The sequence below is a fragment of the Dromiciops gliroides genome, chromosome 2 (genome assembly GCF_019393635.1).
Source record: "Dromiciops gliroides isolate mDroGli1 chromosome 2, mDroGli1.pri, whole genome shotgun sequence".
NCBI lineage: Eukaryota > Metazoa > Chordata > Mammalia > Microbiotheria > Microbiotheriidae > Dromiciops > Dromiciops gliroides.
In genome coordinates this window covers 500,720,580-500,738,880 of record NC_057862.1, presented here as the reverse complement: position 1 = coordinate 500,738,880, position 18,301 = coordinate 500,720,580, and the positions used below count along the sequence as shown (strand labels likewise).

At 37.7% G+C, this 18,301-nt stretch overlaps 1 protein-coding gene across 2 annotated transcripts in view; it reads right to left on the bottom strand.

Annotated features, from left to right (window-relative positions):
* The window catches only part of EIPR1 (EARP complex and GARP complex interacting protein 1), a 230,028-nt gene that overhangs the window by 197,354 nt on the left and 14,373 nt on the right, over window positions 1-18,301 (bottom strand). For both annotated transcript variants that reach the window (XM_043985117.1, XM_043985119.1), the window contains one exon: window positions 11,847-11,930. In XM_043985117.1, coding sequence (XP_043841052.1) covers window positions 11,847-11,930 — 84 coding nt within the window. Of the gene's footprint in view, window positions 1-11,846; window positions 11,931-18,301 lie in introns of those variants that run through there.

The following is an 18,301-nucleotide window of genomic DNA, read 5'->3' as shown; positions in this document are numbered from 1 at the left end:
AGTTTAGGCTTGCTGATCCCTAAATGTCCTTCTACCTCTAAGTCCTTTGTACTTCTAGTTGATAAGGTCAATCTGCAAAATGATGGAAAGCTGTTGTAATACAGATTTTCTACTATAGTAACTAGTTATGTGTCCTTAATTCATATTTACCTCACTATCTCTCAGATTCCTCCTATCTAAAATGAAGGAGTTGACCAGTGGACAAATGGTCATGGGATTTTTAACAAACAATCCTCCAGAGAGTAATTGCAAACTGTTAACCATATGAAAAACTGTTCTGATAATAAGAAAAATGCAGTTTTCTGTAGCAACTCATCTAGCATCTGGCATGGATGACAAAAGATGGAAATGGTCAATATTGGAGGGACTGCAAAAAAACACAGATATACCCATTACAGCATAAGCTCCTTGTTTCATTCTTTGTACATGTATCCCTAGCATCTAGCAAAATACCTGGCGCACAGCAAATACTTAATAAATGTTTGTTGCTTGATTAATTAAAATAGTCTTGGCAAAACTGTGAAGTGACTCAAACATTCTTAAAAATAACTTCAAATTATGCTAAGAAATTGACTAAAATTTCCAAACCCTTTAGCCCAGAGATGGGCATATACCAAAAGAGAGCCAAAAACAAAAACAGAGGTTTCATATACACTAAAAGATTTATGGCAGAACCTTTTGTGTTAGTAAAGAACTGGGGGAAAAGTAGGTGAACATCAATTTGCAAATGTTTAAACACAGTCTGGCATATGACTGTAATGAAATGTCATTGAGGGGCAGCTAGGTGGTTCAGTGGATAGAGCAACGGCCCTGGAGTCAGGAGGACCTGAGTTCAAAGCCAGCCTCAGACACTTAACACTTACTAGCCATGTGACCTTGGGCAAGTCACTTCACCCCAATTGCCTCATCAAAAAAAAATGTCATTGAGCAGGTAAGAAATGATGAATATTAAGAATTCAAACAAACATAGGAAGAGCTACATGAACTGATACTGGGCAAAATAAGTAGAATCAAGAAAATAACATACACAATAATAGCAATGTAAAGGTAAAGAGCACCTTTAAAATGTAATTTTAGTGACTAGAAATGTACCTCCCTACCTTTTTTGTAAAGATGGGAGACTGTGGGTAGGGAAACTTACATACATATGTGTATGTATGTACACATATATAAACTTAAAATATTAAAATTAAATTTAAATTAATTAAAATATTAAAATACTGTCAAACAGTGGATGTGTTGGTTAATTTTGAACTACTTTCCCCCCCTCTTTTTTACTTTTTGTTACAAATAGAGGAGAAAAAAGGGATATATTTGGAATGAAAATAATCTAAAAACAAAAGATCGTTTTTTTAAAAAAATTAAAGTATTAATAACTAAGGTTCCTTCCAGCTCTTTCTTCAAAGACAGGCTTGAAGAGCAGACTAAAGTAAATTTGCTTACATAAAAACTTTTTTTAAATTACACATTTCTTTTGTTTTTTGCAGTGGAAAAACTAATATTGTTTACCTTAAGGAAAGGGGTGGATACACTTTTAAACCAGGTCATCTGTTAACAGGTCTCATATACATTAAAAGAAAAAAAGTCCATTTTTCAGACCTGCAGCTACTAACTGAATAAAGAAGAAATTATAATATGTAGATGTGCAGGAGGACAGCTTCTAAAGCATCTAAAGTATTAACTCAACAGACTTCACAGTTAGACAACACTACAGCCTCTGACTAAGGCCCTGGTTGATTTATTTCCATTTAAAAGGACCTATGAACCATAAGTGCAGTGGGATCACTTAGTGTGAAAAGCAGCAGAGAGAGGGTGAATTGAGGGAAAAAGACCATTTCCTTGCTGAGGAAAGTTTGGTCACTAAGTGTTTCAGCCAGCTGTATGCATCTTCTGCAACTGAACTCCAGAGGCTCTAAAGGTACACCTTGAAACAGATTTGGTTGTCCTCCATTTTTTCTCTCTTCTTCCCCATCTTTAGTCTCAGACAAGAGAGTAGGAGGTAAAATACAAGATGCTTCCAAAAAAAATTTTTTTTAATTTGGGAGGTTACATATTTAATAGAAAGACTACTATTTGGAATTAAAAGATCTGAGTTAAATCCTGGCTCTCCCACTTACTAACTTAGGTAAACAAATCACTTCACCATTCTGGTGAAATTTACAATTGTTTCAATGTAAAAGGAAGGAACTGGATATCTAAATTCTCTTTCAGCTATAAATACCACAATATCATGAATTTCAGTTTAGAGATGTAAGAAAAGTAAGAGAAGATTAGTTATAGAGTAGGCAGTCAGCTAGGTAGCATAGTTTTTGCAATCCAAGAAAGACTTCCCCTCCACATATGCCAAATCTCTCTCAATGATCTTTGGAATTCATGGATCACATTCTCCTGGACCATATCATTCTTTCCCCTCTTAAAAAAACAAAAACAAAAACAAAAAAAAACGAAAATGCTCCTGGTGGTATAAAAAAAAGAGGAGGGGAGGCAGAGACCAGAAGCATGAAAACACAAGTTCACCCATTTGAAAATTTCCCAGAACTGGCCCTGAGGACAATAATAAACAATCTTTCCCTGGCACCCCAAAGGATCAAATTACTCTTTAAATTACTCTATTCTGTACAATCAACCAATTTTTGTTTCCTTAGTGGACTTTATCATTTTTCTTGATCTCAGGAAAGTCATCATTCTTTCTACAAAACAATGCCTCAAGCTCTTACTTTAGTTTCTTTTTTACTGAAATTCATATGCCCTTCGTCTACTCTCTTCAATAACCTCAAATTGATCAAACATAATTTTATTAGGACATTTGGTCATTTGAAGGACTTCAATAGTCCTTGTTTCTTAATAATTCTTCTGTAAGAACAGCCTATATCCTGTCATTCCTTGTTCAGTGATATAAGCCTTTTCATTGATCATCATCACTGGAGCAGTTAATAAGGTCAAATTCAGGGCCTTCCCCTTCCATCAAAACAGAGCTCTTCTTTTGTTTCCAGTAGGAGTGAGAGAAGGGGGAACCCATCAAAATAATAACTTCTAACATTTGTACAGCCTTTAGCAATTAACAAATTGCTTTCTCATATATTCTCTCCTTGATATACACAATAACTCTATGAGGTATATGGGACAGATGAGGAAATTAAGGATCATAGAGGCTAGTCACCTGGCTTATCCAAACATATACCTGGACCTAGTCAAAAACCTCAAACTCTTTATCTTCTGGTTTCTGGTCCAGTGCTTTTTGATCATGAGACTTACAGCTGTAAGGGTCTTCTGACATTATCTAATCCAACCTTTTCATTTCATGGGCAAGGAAACAGAGGTAAAAACAGAGTAAATGGCTGGCCAACATTAGCCAGATAGCAAGTGAAAGGATTCAATTCTTCCAAATAAAAATTCCAAAGGATAAACCCAAAGACTCCAGCTTCTGGGATAGGAACTCAGTATTTGACCAAAACTTCTGGGAAAACTGGAAGATAGTATGGCAGAAACCAGGCATAGACCAACGTCTTACACCTTATACTAAAATAAGGTCAAAATAGGTATGTGATTTAGACATAAAAGGTGAAACCATAGGTAAATTAGGAGAGGAGGAATAGTTTACCTCTCAGATTTTTGGAAAGAGAACAGTTTATGACCAAACAAGAGATAGAGAATATTATGAAATGCAAAATGGATGATTTTGATTACATTAAATTAAAAAGGTTTTGTACAAAAAGAAGCAATGCATTCTGATGAAGAAAGTCAAAGCTATCTATTGCCATATGAAAAAATGCTCTAAATCACTATTGATTAGAGAAATGCAAATTAAAACAACTCTGAGGTACCACCTTACACCTATTAGATTGGCTAATATGACACCAAAGGAAAATAATAAACGCTGGAGAAGCTGTGGGGAAAATGGAACACTAATGTTGGTGGAGCTGTGAACTGATCCAACCCTTCTGAAGAGCAATTTAGAACTATGCCCAAAGGGCTATAAAGCTGTGCATATCCTTTGACCCAGCAATACCACTATTAGGTCTTTTTTCCCAAAGAGATCATAAAAAAGGGAAAAGGACCCACATGTACAAAAATATTTATAGCTGCTCTTTTTGTGGTGGCAAGGAATTGGAAATTGAGGGGATGCCCATCAAATGTGGAATGGCTGAATAAGTTGTGGTGTATGAATGTAACAGAATACTATTATGCTGTAAGAAACGATGAGCAGGTAGATTTCAGAGAAACCTGGAAGGACTTATATGAACTGATTCTGAATAAGATGAGCAGAACCAGGAGAACATTGTACACAGTATCAACAACATTGTATGTCAATCAACTGTGATAGACTTGACTATTCTCAGCAATACAATGGTCCAAGATAGTTCCAAAGGACTCATGATGGAAAATGCTCTCCAAATCCAGAAAAATGAACTGTGGAATCTAGATGCAGACTGAACCATACTATTTCTATTTCTTTTTTGCTTTTCTTTTTTGAGGCTTTCCCCTTTTGCTCTAATTCTTTCACAACATGACTAATGCAGAAATATGTTTAATGTGATTGTACACATATAACCTATATCAGATTCCTTGCTGTCTTGGGGAGGGGGGAAGAGGGGAAGGGAGGGAGAAAAATTTGAAACTAGAAATCTTATAAAAACAAATGTTGAAAACTACCTCTACATGTAATTAGAAAACAATAAAATACTTTTATGATTAAAAAAAATTTTTAAATAAAAAGACTCTAGGTTTTTTTTTAATTCCAAAGGATTTTCACTATATTATCCTATTTCTCAAAGGCTTATAACATGACTATATTAAGAAATCATTAAGAAAAAATATACACAGATTAATGGCTTATAAATTTATAAAAATGACTAAAAAGCCTTCAATTTAAGATTCATTTTAACTATTTCCAAATCATTTTCTCTTCTCTCTTTTTATTTTCTATTATTCGGTAACTATCGGTCTAAGTATCAGTTTGTTAGAAGAAAAACAGCTCTCTCTCTCTCATGAAAGGGGAGCCACAGAAGGAAAAGAATAGCAGAAATTCAGAATGCTTCTATTCCTATTTAGAAAGTTGGCTGATTGAGAGAGCCACAGGTAAAATTAAGAGCACAGAAGATAAAGTAGCTCATCTCACAAAGAAAGGTCAGGCAACTGTGACAGTTTTTGAAATTTCTAGAAGAAGGCATGGCCGAATTAAGCAGTAAAGATTCAGGTGCCAAGCATTTTCTGGGGAATTAATGACTGCCTGGGAGGAGTTGATGGCCTGAGGCAAAGCCAAGGGCCATTAACCCCAACCAGCCAGTCATTAATTCCCCAGGAAAAGCTTTGTGCCACTATTACAAACTTAAATTGTAGAGATGGAGGGGGAAGGACTAAGGGAGTTTTACTAGAGGTGATGCAGTTTCAATGATTATATGTAGGGCACCTGAAATGTGCCTGCACAGTAACCAATGTGAATACCATTCTTGGCATCATACTGCTTTGTGGTCTGCCTTGGCTGGAGAGAAAGAGCTTCAAAACTAACCCAAATACAGGAAACCAAAGTGCTTAGAGCTACACAATAAGCCCCAGGTTCCATTCCATTCAATATAAATTATATTTTATGATTTATCATAAGGTATCATTAAGGTACATATTAACCTGCTTTGTGAAAAAGCACTACGACAGATGCCGAAGATACAAAAACAGAAGAAATAGTTTTTGACCTGAAGAAACTCACATTCTACAGCATAAAAAAATAAATGCAAGATAATTTGAAGAAGAAAACATTAATTGCAAGGAAATGAAGGAAGATTCCACTAAAAGATAGGAAATCTTTGGCAATGTGTGCCAAGTGACATATTTAGAGCTATATCATTCTATTTTATGTTGTAACACTTCCCTTTCCTCAATTAAAAAGAAAAAGGCTATACAGTATATCACACGTGTACACATGCACACATATCATATACTCAGAAGATAATTATTTATCAAATGAATCAATTCAAGACCCAGAAAGCAAGCATAAAAAGGTCTCTCTGAGAAGTCAAAATAGGTGTCAAAATCCATACATCAAATTTTATGCACTTTCTTCAGCGAACAATCTAGGAGGACCTTCCTTCTCCAGAAGCTATCTACTTATATATAATCCAAACAAGCCTGGACTTCAGAAGCAAGGGATTCTGGCTATTACAGACAAGTATACTGATAGTAGTGATAAATGATACAAGAAAAGAAACAGAAAACCAATATAAGAACAGAGTCTGAATCCTGACTTTGCAACTTATTCTATTTGGGCCTCAGTTTCCTCTTCTGTAAAATGAAGGTATTGGACTCTAAAACCTCTATGATCTCTTACAGCTTTAAAATAATTATGCTATTATCTGGAAAAGCCCAACAGTTTGGAGCCATTTAGTATGGGCCTGGATACCTTAAAAGATCCTGAGGGTATCACTATATTACAATACATTATAGTAACTGATGTTCAAGATCTAATCATCAAGAAGAGGATACTTTGGGGGCAGCTAGGTGCTGCAGTGGATAAAGCACTGGCCCTGGATTCAGGAGTACCTGAGTTCAAATCCAGGCTCAGAGACTTGACACTTACTAGCTGTGTGGCCTTAGGCAAGTCACTTAACCCCCATAGCCCTGCAAAAAAAAAAAGAAAAGAGAAAAAAGAAAAAGAAAAGGATACTTTCTATACACTAGGTTTAAGAAGGCAAGAAAATATCCATTTTAGACACATTTCCAACTAAACAATGACTAAAAAAATTTTGAAAAATCTGATTAGGCAAAAAGGCAAAAGCTCAACTATTCAACTATTAATTATATGCAAAAACTGTATTTATTAAGCAACCTCTGCTATCCCACAAATACATGAATTAAAAGAATAAAGAATGTCACCAAAAAAAAAAAAAAAGAGAGAGAGAGAGGGAGACAGACTGGGAGAGCCATGATAGGTTTATAGAATGTAGAACTGGAAGAAAGCTTAGGCATTAGCACCTAGCACAAGGCGTTTACACCAGTCCAGGCTCATCGACTGATGCAAAAATAATATAATTTTGCTTTGAAATAACAATTTTAATCTTACTATCTCTATTTTCTTTGCCTAATGCATTTTTTAAAAAATCACTGTCAATGGACTCAGCTTGGTCCTTCAGGGTATTCTTAAATTCCAGTTCTTCTAATGCTGATTAATCTAGTCCAAAACCCTCATTTTGATTGAAGAAAGTGAATGACAAACAACATAAAACTAATCTGTAGCAATTAAATAAATCAAAACTATATATCATTTTTAAATTTTCACAACACTTTAAGACAAGGAGTCCTGAGGTACTGGGAATCAAGGTTGGAAATCACACACACTAAGATGATACTTAGAGTGACTGAACTCAAGGCTGGGTTACTAATACCAGGAACATCCATTTTGGGGGCCTTAAGAGCTCAGGGGAGAGGCACAATGAAAGGGAAGACCTTGGTGTGTTACTTATACATTCAAGCGTTTCAAGAGATGATTTCTTTGAAGGAACTTTGAAAAGTATGAATTAGTTGTAAAATGTTTTATTATCAAGAAAATGCAACCTGAAGGGGGGCAGCTAGGTGGCGCAGTGGATAAAGCACCTGCCCTGAATTCAGGAGTTCCTGAGTTCAAACCCGGCCTCAGACACTTGACACTTACTAGCTGTGTGACCCTGGGCAAGTCACTTAACCCCCATTGCCTGCAAAAAAAATTTTTTTTAATTTTAAAAAAAATGCAACCTGAGGAATGAGGAAAGACCACTCTTAGATTTTAAATGAAAGATACAAGAGGACCTGAAGCCTAAGAACAGAGCCTAAAAAATCATCTTGGATAATTCATGATTCAATTGAGTTGGTTGTTTTAAAGATGACAGAAATAAGCTGCTTCAACAAGACAAAAATAAATCACTAACTTGCTTGCTATATGTGGGGTTGTTAGGGAGTGAGAATTCTGAAGGACAAGCTGGAAATGGTCTAGGTGCCATCTTCACAAGCCTACTGCATTGGGAGACAGAAGCTCTGGGTTTGATTCTCAGTTCTGTTACTTGCTACCTAAGAGATCTTGGGCAAATCATTTAACCCCTTGTTTGATAACTGAAAAAAGTAAGAGAGTAAGGATTATTTCATTCTCTTTATTTGTATCTCAAATGCCCAGCACAGTGTCTGGTACATAATAAATAAGGTCACAGGATCAAAGATTTAAAGTCTGAAGAGACCTTAAAGGTCATAAAGTCAAACTCCTCATTTTTGAGGTGTAGAAACTGAGGCACATAGATGCCAAGTGATTTGCTCATGGTCACATAGCTAGAAAGTATCTGAGATAGGATTTAAACTAAGGTCTTCCTAACTCCAAGTCCAGCTCTCTATCCACTATGCCACCTAGCTGCCTCAAATGTGTGCTGATTGGTTGATCCACTCACAAATGTCAACTGATGAAGACACAGCCATGATTCTCATCTCTTCAGACATGTGGTCACTCTCCGGTATCTCTTAGTGGTGTTTATTCTCCAACCACCCCAAATTGGTCATACTCTAGATTTCACCATGACCCATAAGAGCTCTACCTCTATGATCCAGAAGTTGAAAATGCCTCCTTTCCTTCCATTCTTCTTATGCTTTATTAGTCCTAAACCTATTCTTCATCTTGTGACCACTGAGGGCTCATCCTACCTTCCTCTCTCACTCCATAATAGCTGCTTGTGCCTTGCTTTCTTTCCTTTAAAATCAGGATCCACCAGTTCAACTGCACACTCCATATATTTGTGACAATCAAATGACATCATATCTTTTTTTTTTTAAAGCACTTAGTACAGTGCCTACTACATAGTAGATATTATTCTCTCCCCCCCAGTCCTGGGTTATTCCTTTCATCCATCCTCTCTGCTCTTACTCTGTGCAACTGAAAGAAGTCACAGAATATGCCAGTTAGCTTGCTTAACACAAAACTGTATGTTCCTTAATCTTAATTGGACTGCAATCTTTTTATTCTTCTCTGATTGAATAACACACAGCCCACAACATAGGAACTTTTTCTTATCAAGACTCTTAAGCTACGTGCATTAAAAGAAAATACTATTCACTGTAAGCTTCTTCTCTCCCTTATCCTAAACCCCCAAACCACTCAAAATCATCTTCCATTCTCTCCTCCTTCATCCCATCTCTGACCAAGAGATGGCCCTTCCCAACTTGTGCTCTTGATCCTATCCCCTCAAATCTCCATTGACATTTCCTCTTTCTCCCTCTCTCCATGCTCCTCTCCTTCCTTGTTATCTACAGATATGGGCGGAGGGGGGGGGGGGGGCCGCGGTAGCTAGGTGGCACAATGGATAGAGCACTGGCCCTGAAGTCAGAAGGAGCTAAGTTCAAATCTCACCTCAAACACATACTAACTATTGTGAGAATCAGAGCTCTGCCCTGAGAAGAAAGCATGTGAATTGGTCTCCAGAAGTTATGTCTATAGAACTGCCTTTAGTCATGTCAATCAAAGCTACCAGCCAATTAGCTTGGAGCTGAGTGTGTGGACAGCCCTGCTTTCCTGTTTCACAGGGGGCTTCTGGGAGAAGCCACTGAGGATTGGTCTCTTTCATTCAGGACTTTGGTTTTGGTGGCAGACAGAGAACTTCACGTGGGCTGTAAGAGAAAGGTAAAGTTTTATCTCTGGCTATCTCAAATAGATCCAAGCTAGGGTTTTCCATTCTATAAAAAATCTGTTCTCAATCTCTCTTCACTAACTTCTAATACACTTTAATAAATACTTAAAAACCTAAACTCTTGCTGAATTGATCAGTAAATCTTAGCTAGTTTCTCCCACACACTGGGGTCAGGTCAGGCGACCACACATTAGATTTTAAACATCACAGCTAGAATTTTAGGCTTTATACTATGTGACCCTAGGCAAGTTATTTAACCCCAATTGCCTTAAAAAAAACATCCAGGGCCATCTCCAGTTGTCCTTTTATATATATATATATATATATATATATATATATATATATATATATGTCATGGTCCTCTTCTAAAGGATAAACAACAACAACAGATATGTCTACTCATAAAACATCTTCATTTGGCTCTAATCCCTTCAGGCTATAACCCTATATCCCTTTCAAAGCCAAATTCCTTGAAAAACCCATCAATAATTGTTGCCTTAAAAAAATAATGATAATTGTTGCCTATACTTTCTTCCTCAGTACTCACTTCCTAACACCTTAAGGTATGACTTCTAACCTCATCCTTCAGTCTTTCAACAATTTAACTGCTAAATCCAGTGACCTCTATGAAGCATGTGATACTATCAACCCTTTTCCAGATATATTCTCTACCTTCTGTTTTTTTCTTTTTTTAATGTTTTCCAATTATATTTGGGGGAGGGGGCAATGAGGGTTAAGTGACTTGCCCAGGGTCACACAGTTAGTAAGTGTCAAGTGTCTGAGGCCAGATTTGAACTCAGGACCTCCTGAATCCAGGGCCAGTGCTTTATCCACTGCACCACCTAGCTGCCCCCTCTACCTTCTGTTTTCAAGAAATTGTCTTTTCCTGGTTGCCACTGTCTAATGGCTCCCTGTCAATATTTTTTTGTTGTACTCAAGTCCTTCTCATTGACCATGAGTGTCCCCCAAGGCTCTAGTCCTGACCTTCTTCTATTTTCTCTCAATACTTTCTTTCTTGAAGAATAAGATCATCTGATCTCAGGAACCCAATTACTTCTACATAGCACCCATATCTATATATCCAATCCTACTCTCCAGTTCCATATCACCAACTGCTTGTTGGACATTTCCACCTGTATGCCCTACAATCATCTCAAACTCAATAAATTTCAAAGGAAACTCATTATCATTCCTACCCCAGTCCAGGCAAAAACTGTCAATAAACACTTATTAAGCATATACAATGTGATTTCAGGTGAGAAAATTGAAGACTAGAGAGGTAAAGAAATTTATTCAGTCATATAGCTAGTCATAATCAGACCCATTTTCTCTGACACCAAATCAAGTGCTCTTTTCACTATATCAAGCTGTCTATTCAAAAACATATTAATAAGCTATTATCATATTAAAAACAAATTATTTTAGCCCAAATCAATATATGATAATAGTGTAAATCAATAATAATAAAAATTGTAATAATAGCATTTATATAGCATTTTATGGTTTGCAAAGCTCTTTACAAATATTATCTCATGGGGGCAGCTAGGTGGTGCAGTGGATAAAGCACCGGCCCTGGATTCTCAAGGACCTAAGTTCAAATCTGGCCTCAGACTCTTGACATTTACTAGCTGTGTGACCCTGGGCAAGTCACTTAACTCTCATTGTCCTGCCAAAAACCAAAAAACCAAAAAACCCAAATATTATCTCATTTTATCTTCACTGCAACAACATTATGAGATAGATACTACTACTCTCGTTTGGGGGGGGAGGGGTTGGCAGGGGTTTTTTTGGTTTTTTGAATAGGGCAATGGGGGTTAAGTGACTTGCCCAGGGTCACACAGCTAGTAAGTGTCAAATGTCTGAGGCCAGATTTGAACTCGGGTACTCCTGAATCCAGGGCTGGTGCTTTATCTACTGCACCACCTAGCCGCTCAGCTACTATCTTTTTACAGATAAGGAAACTGGGGCTGAAAGATGTTAAGTGATGTGCTCAGGGTCACACAGCTACTACATGTTTGAGACCAAATCTGAACTTAGGTTTTAGGTCTTCCTGACTCCAGGTCCATCACATTATCCACAGTAGCCAATATTATACTTTATTCATATAACTTAAAAAAACTTATTCTATGATGTTACACTGAGAAGTCAGAAACAAAAATTTGATATAAGAAAAATCTTAGTAATAACATGAATAGATTTATCAAAAATTATTACCTGATTATCATATTTAAGAGACTGTGTCCCAACCAAAAATCGAATAGCATCCGTTTCTGCAGCTTGAGGTGTTAAAGCACGGGCCTATGAAGGGGATAAAAAGTAATAAACATTTATAAAGTTTGATCTAATACATAAAAAAAAAAAAACAAATTTACTAAACTAGATCAGAACAACTCACAGATTTGTATTGGTTATAAAAAGGAGAAAGCCCCTTTATATGAAGCTCATTCTCAATTGTCCCTCATTCATTCTATTTTTTTTCTTTCTTTTTTTTTTTTTTGCAGGCCAATGGAGGTTAAATGACTTGCCCAGTTCTGATGCTCTGTATGCCCTTTGACAAGTCATTTAACCTCAATGTTTTTACTTTCCTCGTCTGTGAAGTGAGGAGATTAAACCAGATGTTTTTAAACCTATGATTTATTTGTGAACAGATATATAAATACAAATTTTTTTTAGTGAGGCAATTGGGGTTAAGTGACTTGCCCAGGGTCACACAGCTGGTAAGTGTTAAGTGTCTGAGGCCAGATTTGAACTCAGGTCCTCCTGACTCCAGGGCCAGTGCTCTATCCACTTCGCCATCTAGCTGCCCCACAAAATTATTTTAAGGAGGAAAATGTTACTAGATTACCTTTCTTTGTTTCCCTAGCACTTAGCACACAGTCCAGAACACAGGATGTAATAAATGCTTGTGGTCTGTTTTTATTTGTTTTTTGTTTTTTTGATTAATTGATCAATTGGTAGTGCAGGGGAATGATGTAAATATAGTTACCTAGATTTTAAGTATCCACTATTCTTTCATAAAATATGGAGAGATATGGGCTAAAAAATGGTACAACTAGATGTATTCTAATACAGTTGAAAGGTCTGGTTCAAAGAGTACTCATTAATAGTTCTATGTCAATTATCGAGTTTATATGGTGAGATTCAAACTCTTCTAACTCCAAGACGAGCACTCTTGCCACCACAACATACTGCCTCTAAAACGAAGACTATCCAGAAGTTATTTTACTGGTAATTTGACTTAGAAGAGAGTCAATTAAAGTTCCTTCCTTCTTTTATTTAAAAGAGGCAATAAGTACATATATAGCATCCTTTGTCTTGAAATGGTATTCAATAGATAACTACCACTTTCTATATTAGAATGTTACTACTAGAAAGAAATCTTCCGGAGATTTGTGATTTCTTTTTCAAGAATAAAACATATTTTTAAGGAATACAGAGATATTTGGGTGAATAATTCAGCCGGGAATAAAGCTCCTTTTAAATTTGTCAACCTGGATATATTGGGTCTTAGGGAAAGTTCTGTCTGCAGTTTTGAGGGAAAGTCAGTAGTTATATACAGTCAAACTCGGGGATGAGTCAGGCCTTTCTAGGGCTTAGGGGAAGGGAATAAGTATTTATATAAAGTCTACTATGTGCCAGGCACTGTATCTATCACTTTACAAATAGTATTTCATTTGATCCTCACAGCAACCATATTGGGCAGGTGCTATTGTAATCCCTATTTTGCAGATGAAGACACTGAAGAAAACAGAGGTGAAATGACTTGCCCAAGGTCTAAAAAAGATGTATAGGTTTTAGTGAACTAAAAGTACAACCTCAGTTCTCATAAACCTTTTTAAAAGTAAAAATAAAAGACTATGAATCCTGTGCAAGAAAGAGAAAAGGTATATTTGGCTAAGAAAGTTACAATGGGGGGAAGCTAGGTGGTGCAATAAATAGAGCACTGAAATCAGGAGGGCCTCAGTTCAAATTTGACCTCTAGCATTTACTAGCTGTGTGATCCTGGGCAAGTCACTTAACTGGGAGGGAGGGAGGGAGGGAGGGGGGAGGGAAGGAGTGGAGGAAGGAAGTTGGTTAGTTATAACGGACCCTGTTGCTTTCATCATGCCTGAACTGAATGTGACTCACAATTCTTCCTTTTTGGTGTCTAACCAGCCCATTCAATATCACAAAGTTATTGACAGAATCTGTCTGGTACAATTCACCATGCTTTACCAACTATTATATTTCTAACACTTAAAAAGAAATGTTAGCACATTATGACTATCATAGATCCCTCCCAGGGTTAGAGAATGCATAGAGGCAGCTTAATACCATATAGTGAGAAAAGCACTGGATTTTTATTCAGAAAACCTGAGTTCAAATCCCAGCTCTGCTACATACAACTGACTTTGTACAAGTATCATACTTTCTCGGGGTAAAATGAGAGGGTGAGACTAAATGACCTGTCATCTCCCCTCTGACTGAAGGACTGGAGGGCATTCCTCCCAATGCCCTCCTTTATAAAGGGCTAGACTCTCAGCTCGCTCCACTCTGCATCTGCTGCCCTACCTGGTTTCAACTTCATGGAATAAGATGTCCCTGTACTTGGTACCCTCTAATGTCCCCCACTTTCCTGCTTCATTTTGTGCATTGTCTTCCCTTTAGATTATAAACTCCTTGAGGGCAGGAACTGTCTTTCTTTTTATCAATCACATCCCTAGTGCTTAGCACAGTACCTGGCACATAGTAGGCACTCGATAAATGTTTATTGGATTGGATTAAATTGGATTGAGTGGGGGAAAAAAGCAAAATCACTAGAGGGTAGGTCAAAAAATAAGGAAACCAGGGGGCAGCTAGGTGGCTCAGTGGATAAAGCACTAGCCCTGGATTCAGGAGTACCTGAGTTCAAATCTGGCCTCAGATGCTTGACACTTACTAGCTGTGTGACCATGGGCAAGTCACTTAACCCCCATTGCCCCGGGGAAAAAAAAATAAGCAAACCGAGGCCTAGAAGATTAAGTGACTTGCTGAAGATCACATAGTTAATAAGCAGCAGATATGGAGGGGGTGGAGCCAAGAGGGCAGAGGAAAGACATTAAACCCACCGGGCTCCTAATACAATCACCCCAAAAACAGCAAGAAAATAACCCTTGGGGCAGAAAAACACACAAAAATACAGGCTGAGAGTTTTCTCCAGCTATAGATAGATTTCAGGGGGCCGTGCTGGGCCACAAATAAAGCCTAACCCTGCAATCAGGCTGACACACCAGACACTCTCCAGAGGAATTTACCCCAGTGCCTCTGAATCAGCTGCAGCACCTACATCTTCTGGAACTTAACGCGCATAGTTGGGCTGACCGGCTGGCCCAGGGGGCGTAAGTGCAGGGGTACCAGTGGACTGGGGGAAAGGATTCAACTGTCCCACCCCAGCGAGCAACCAGGAAGAAATCCTGAGTGGCAGGAGGCCCAGGTGGGGGATGGGAGCAAGGGAGCAAGGGAGCAAGGGAGCAAGGGAGCAGTCTCATCAGAAGCTGAGAACCACACCACAGAAAGCTTTGCTGGTTGGTTGCTTAATAAATAGGTCTGAGATTATCTCCGGACCTGAGAACAGGCCAGGTGAGATTAAAACCTGCCCCTCCTCAACCCAAAACACCTGGGACCCTCTGAAGCTGAAAACAGAAGTGGAGTCGAGAAGCAGCCCCACCCCACCCCACCACCCCTCAGTAGAGAGTTTAAAATCAAATGAACACGAGGCCAGGCAGGCTGAGAAGAAGCCCAACTATCACCCGGGCCACGCTGTAGCTTGAACAGTGTGTCCTGGAAACAACACCACACTTTAAGAAGGAGTTAAAAGCCAAAAAATAGTAAGCCAGGATGAGTAGGCAGAGAAAGCAGAAGACCATCGAAAACTTCTTTGGGGGTAAGGTAGACTACAATACAACCTCAGAAGAAGAAGAAGAAGATAATAACAGGATCAAAGCTCCAACATCCAAAGCTTCCAAGAAAAATATGAACTGGTATCAGGCCATGGAAGCTCTCAAAAGGGACTTTGAAGAGAAAGTAGGAGAGATAGATAGAAGATGTAGAGAAAAGGAGGAAAGAATGGAAAGGGAAATGAGAGCGATACAGGAGAGTCATGAGAAAAAAGTCAACAGTTTGAAAAGCCAAATGGAAAAGGAGATTTAAAAACTGTCTGATGAAAATAACTGCCTAAGAAATAGGACTGAACAAATGGAAGCTAGTGACCTTATGAGAAACCAAGACACAGTAAAGCAAATCCAACTGAATGAAAAAAAGAGGGCAATGTGAAATATCTCCTTGGAAAAACAGCTGACCTAGTGTAACGATTGGAATAACGCCACCTGCTGGATACTTACTGTAGAAGAGTTCTGCCCATGAAGCGAAGGTCTTTGAGGGCAAGACCAGGAGTCTTTTCTTTGGCGGGGAGGAAGTGACGCAGACTAGTGGGAGGAGGAAGGAAGAGACTGGCGCTGAGTCTCGGGCTCTTTCCTTTGGACTCTGGTGGAGAGCGGAGCTAGAAATGTGCTCTCCCTTTAATAGCTAGGAATTTAGGCCTTTTTCTCTCTCTTTACCAAATTCTTATTCTCCTTAATAAATGCTTAAAAGTCTAACTCTTGCTAAAGCTTATAATTTATTGGCGACCACTCATTAGATATTTTAGACAGTTTAGCTAGAATTTTAGCCCTTAACAGATGGCTGACCACGAAGAGGAAAGCTAACCCTCAGTCTTCTGATCTGCTGGTTGGGTAAGAAATTTCCCCTCCCTCTCCCTTTAACTGCTAAGTACTGGTGTACTGGCTGTGTTTTTCCTTTAAATTTTTTCGAATGGACCTTTTAAACTCCCTAATTACCCTATTTTTGATTTTAGTCTGTTTAACCAGACAAATGGGAGATAAGATCATGTTAATGCTTTGTTTTTGTGGATTTTCTATTTTTCTTTTTATTTTTGTTAAAAGAGCCAGCAACTTACTCACACAAGGAAATATCTCTCCCTCTCCCAACCATGCTTTTTCAGAGAAACCTGAAGAGATTCCTGCAGCTTTTCCCAGTTCTAACACTAATTGTTGCTCTAATTTTGCATGCCTGGAGGCAATGACCCACCCTCTAGAAGCTTTTAATCCCCTAGCACCTGGAGGCAAAGTGGGGGAAGAGGAATCCAGGCCTGAGTTCAAAATCAAGTCTGATTCAAATTGCGCTGGTCCCTCCCCTCCTCTCCAGACCCCACCCTCTACTCCTCCCATGGCCAAGCCCATTGCTTCCCCAGCCCGGGAAGTCCAAAGATCTAATGCTCATGCGCAACTTTCTCTAACTACATTTGCAGCTTCAGGCTCAGCCCTTCCCCAGCCTGGCTGTGCTTTTGAGACAATCTTAGAAAACTCTTTAAATTCCAGATATGCTCGTTTTGTTCATAATTTTGCTAACCTGCTTTTGTCTTTAATTAGTAATCTTATAAAGCGTTTGTATGGTGAAAAGCCCGACAGACAATATAGAGGGGTTAAAGAAGAAAAACTTAAGCTGAATAAGAATGACAATCATCACCATAGTTCAAGACTCCGCTTCTTTTGCCATGGAAGGGTACATATTTTACAGAAATGTAGAAGTAAGCAGCAAGGTATTGATATGAGTATTGGGGATTTTAGATATCGGAATCAAAAGTGTTCTGAATTCACTCAGATTATTAATGTCAGTTCAGAGGTTACATAGGATTTCTATGCTATTACATCTACATTTTGAAATTAATGGTATGGGTTTATTTTCATAGAGATTTTCATGCTTTTGAGATTGTGTTTTATACTTAGTTTTTAAAACAAGGAGAATATTTGTAAAAGCTTTTTATAGTCATGTGATCAAGTTTATATTTTATAATACTCTTATTGATATTAAGTTCATATTCATTTAGACTTCCTTAGTTTGAATTTCATTGTCTTTTATTGTTCCATGTGTATTTTCTTCTATTCATTTGTCTATCTAATTTTGAAACATTGCAAGATGGTTTTGATTTTATTATACAATGTTAATTCTGGGAGTATTGTGCTCCCATATTCTGAGTTGTTTGTTTTTGTTATTTTTTCTCAACTGATTATTTGATCAAACTCTTTAAAGCATTTCCGTGGCAAATTGGTTGCCATGGCAAGTGTAAATTGATTCTAGAAGTATTATTTTTGATAAGCATATTCCCCAAAAAAAAAAAAAAGAGGGGAACATTTGTAAAAGTTTTCTATTTTCAAAAAAAAAAGTTCTTTGAGATTCTGTTGTGCTTTAACTTATATTTAAATATGTTCAGATTTTTCACAAAAGTAATTGTATACTAAGTAAAAAAGGGTATTATTTGAAATTGTTGCATAATTATATATTGTGTTCTGAGTCAAGATGTATTCACATTTTTTGCAATCATTTATTATCCTCAATTTTTAAATCCATATGAGACTTGGATTATGGGAACTTATCATTTAAGACACTAATTACCTTTATTCTGAGTTATCAGATGCCAGTTGGCCAAGGTGCCATCCAATCACAAGAGGAATACATGCAAGAGCAGACACTGAACTGTCACATGAGGGGAGACATGCATGAAGTCAAGGTATGGCCGAGGGAACGGCTTTTGACAAATGTTGAGGTTGGATTCTCTTGGTTTAATATTTTATTTTATTTTTCCCCACAATATT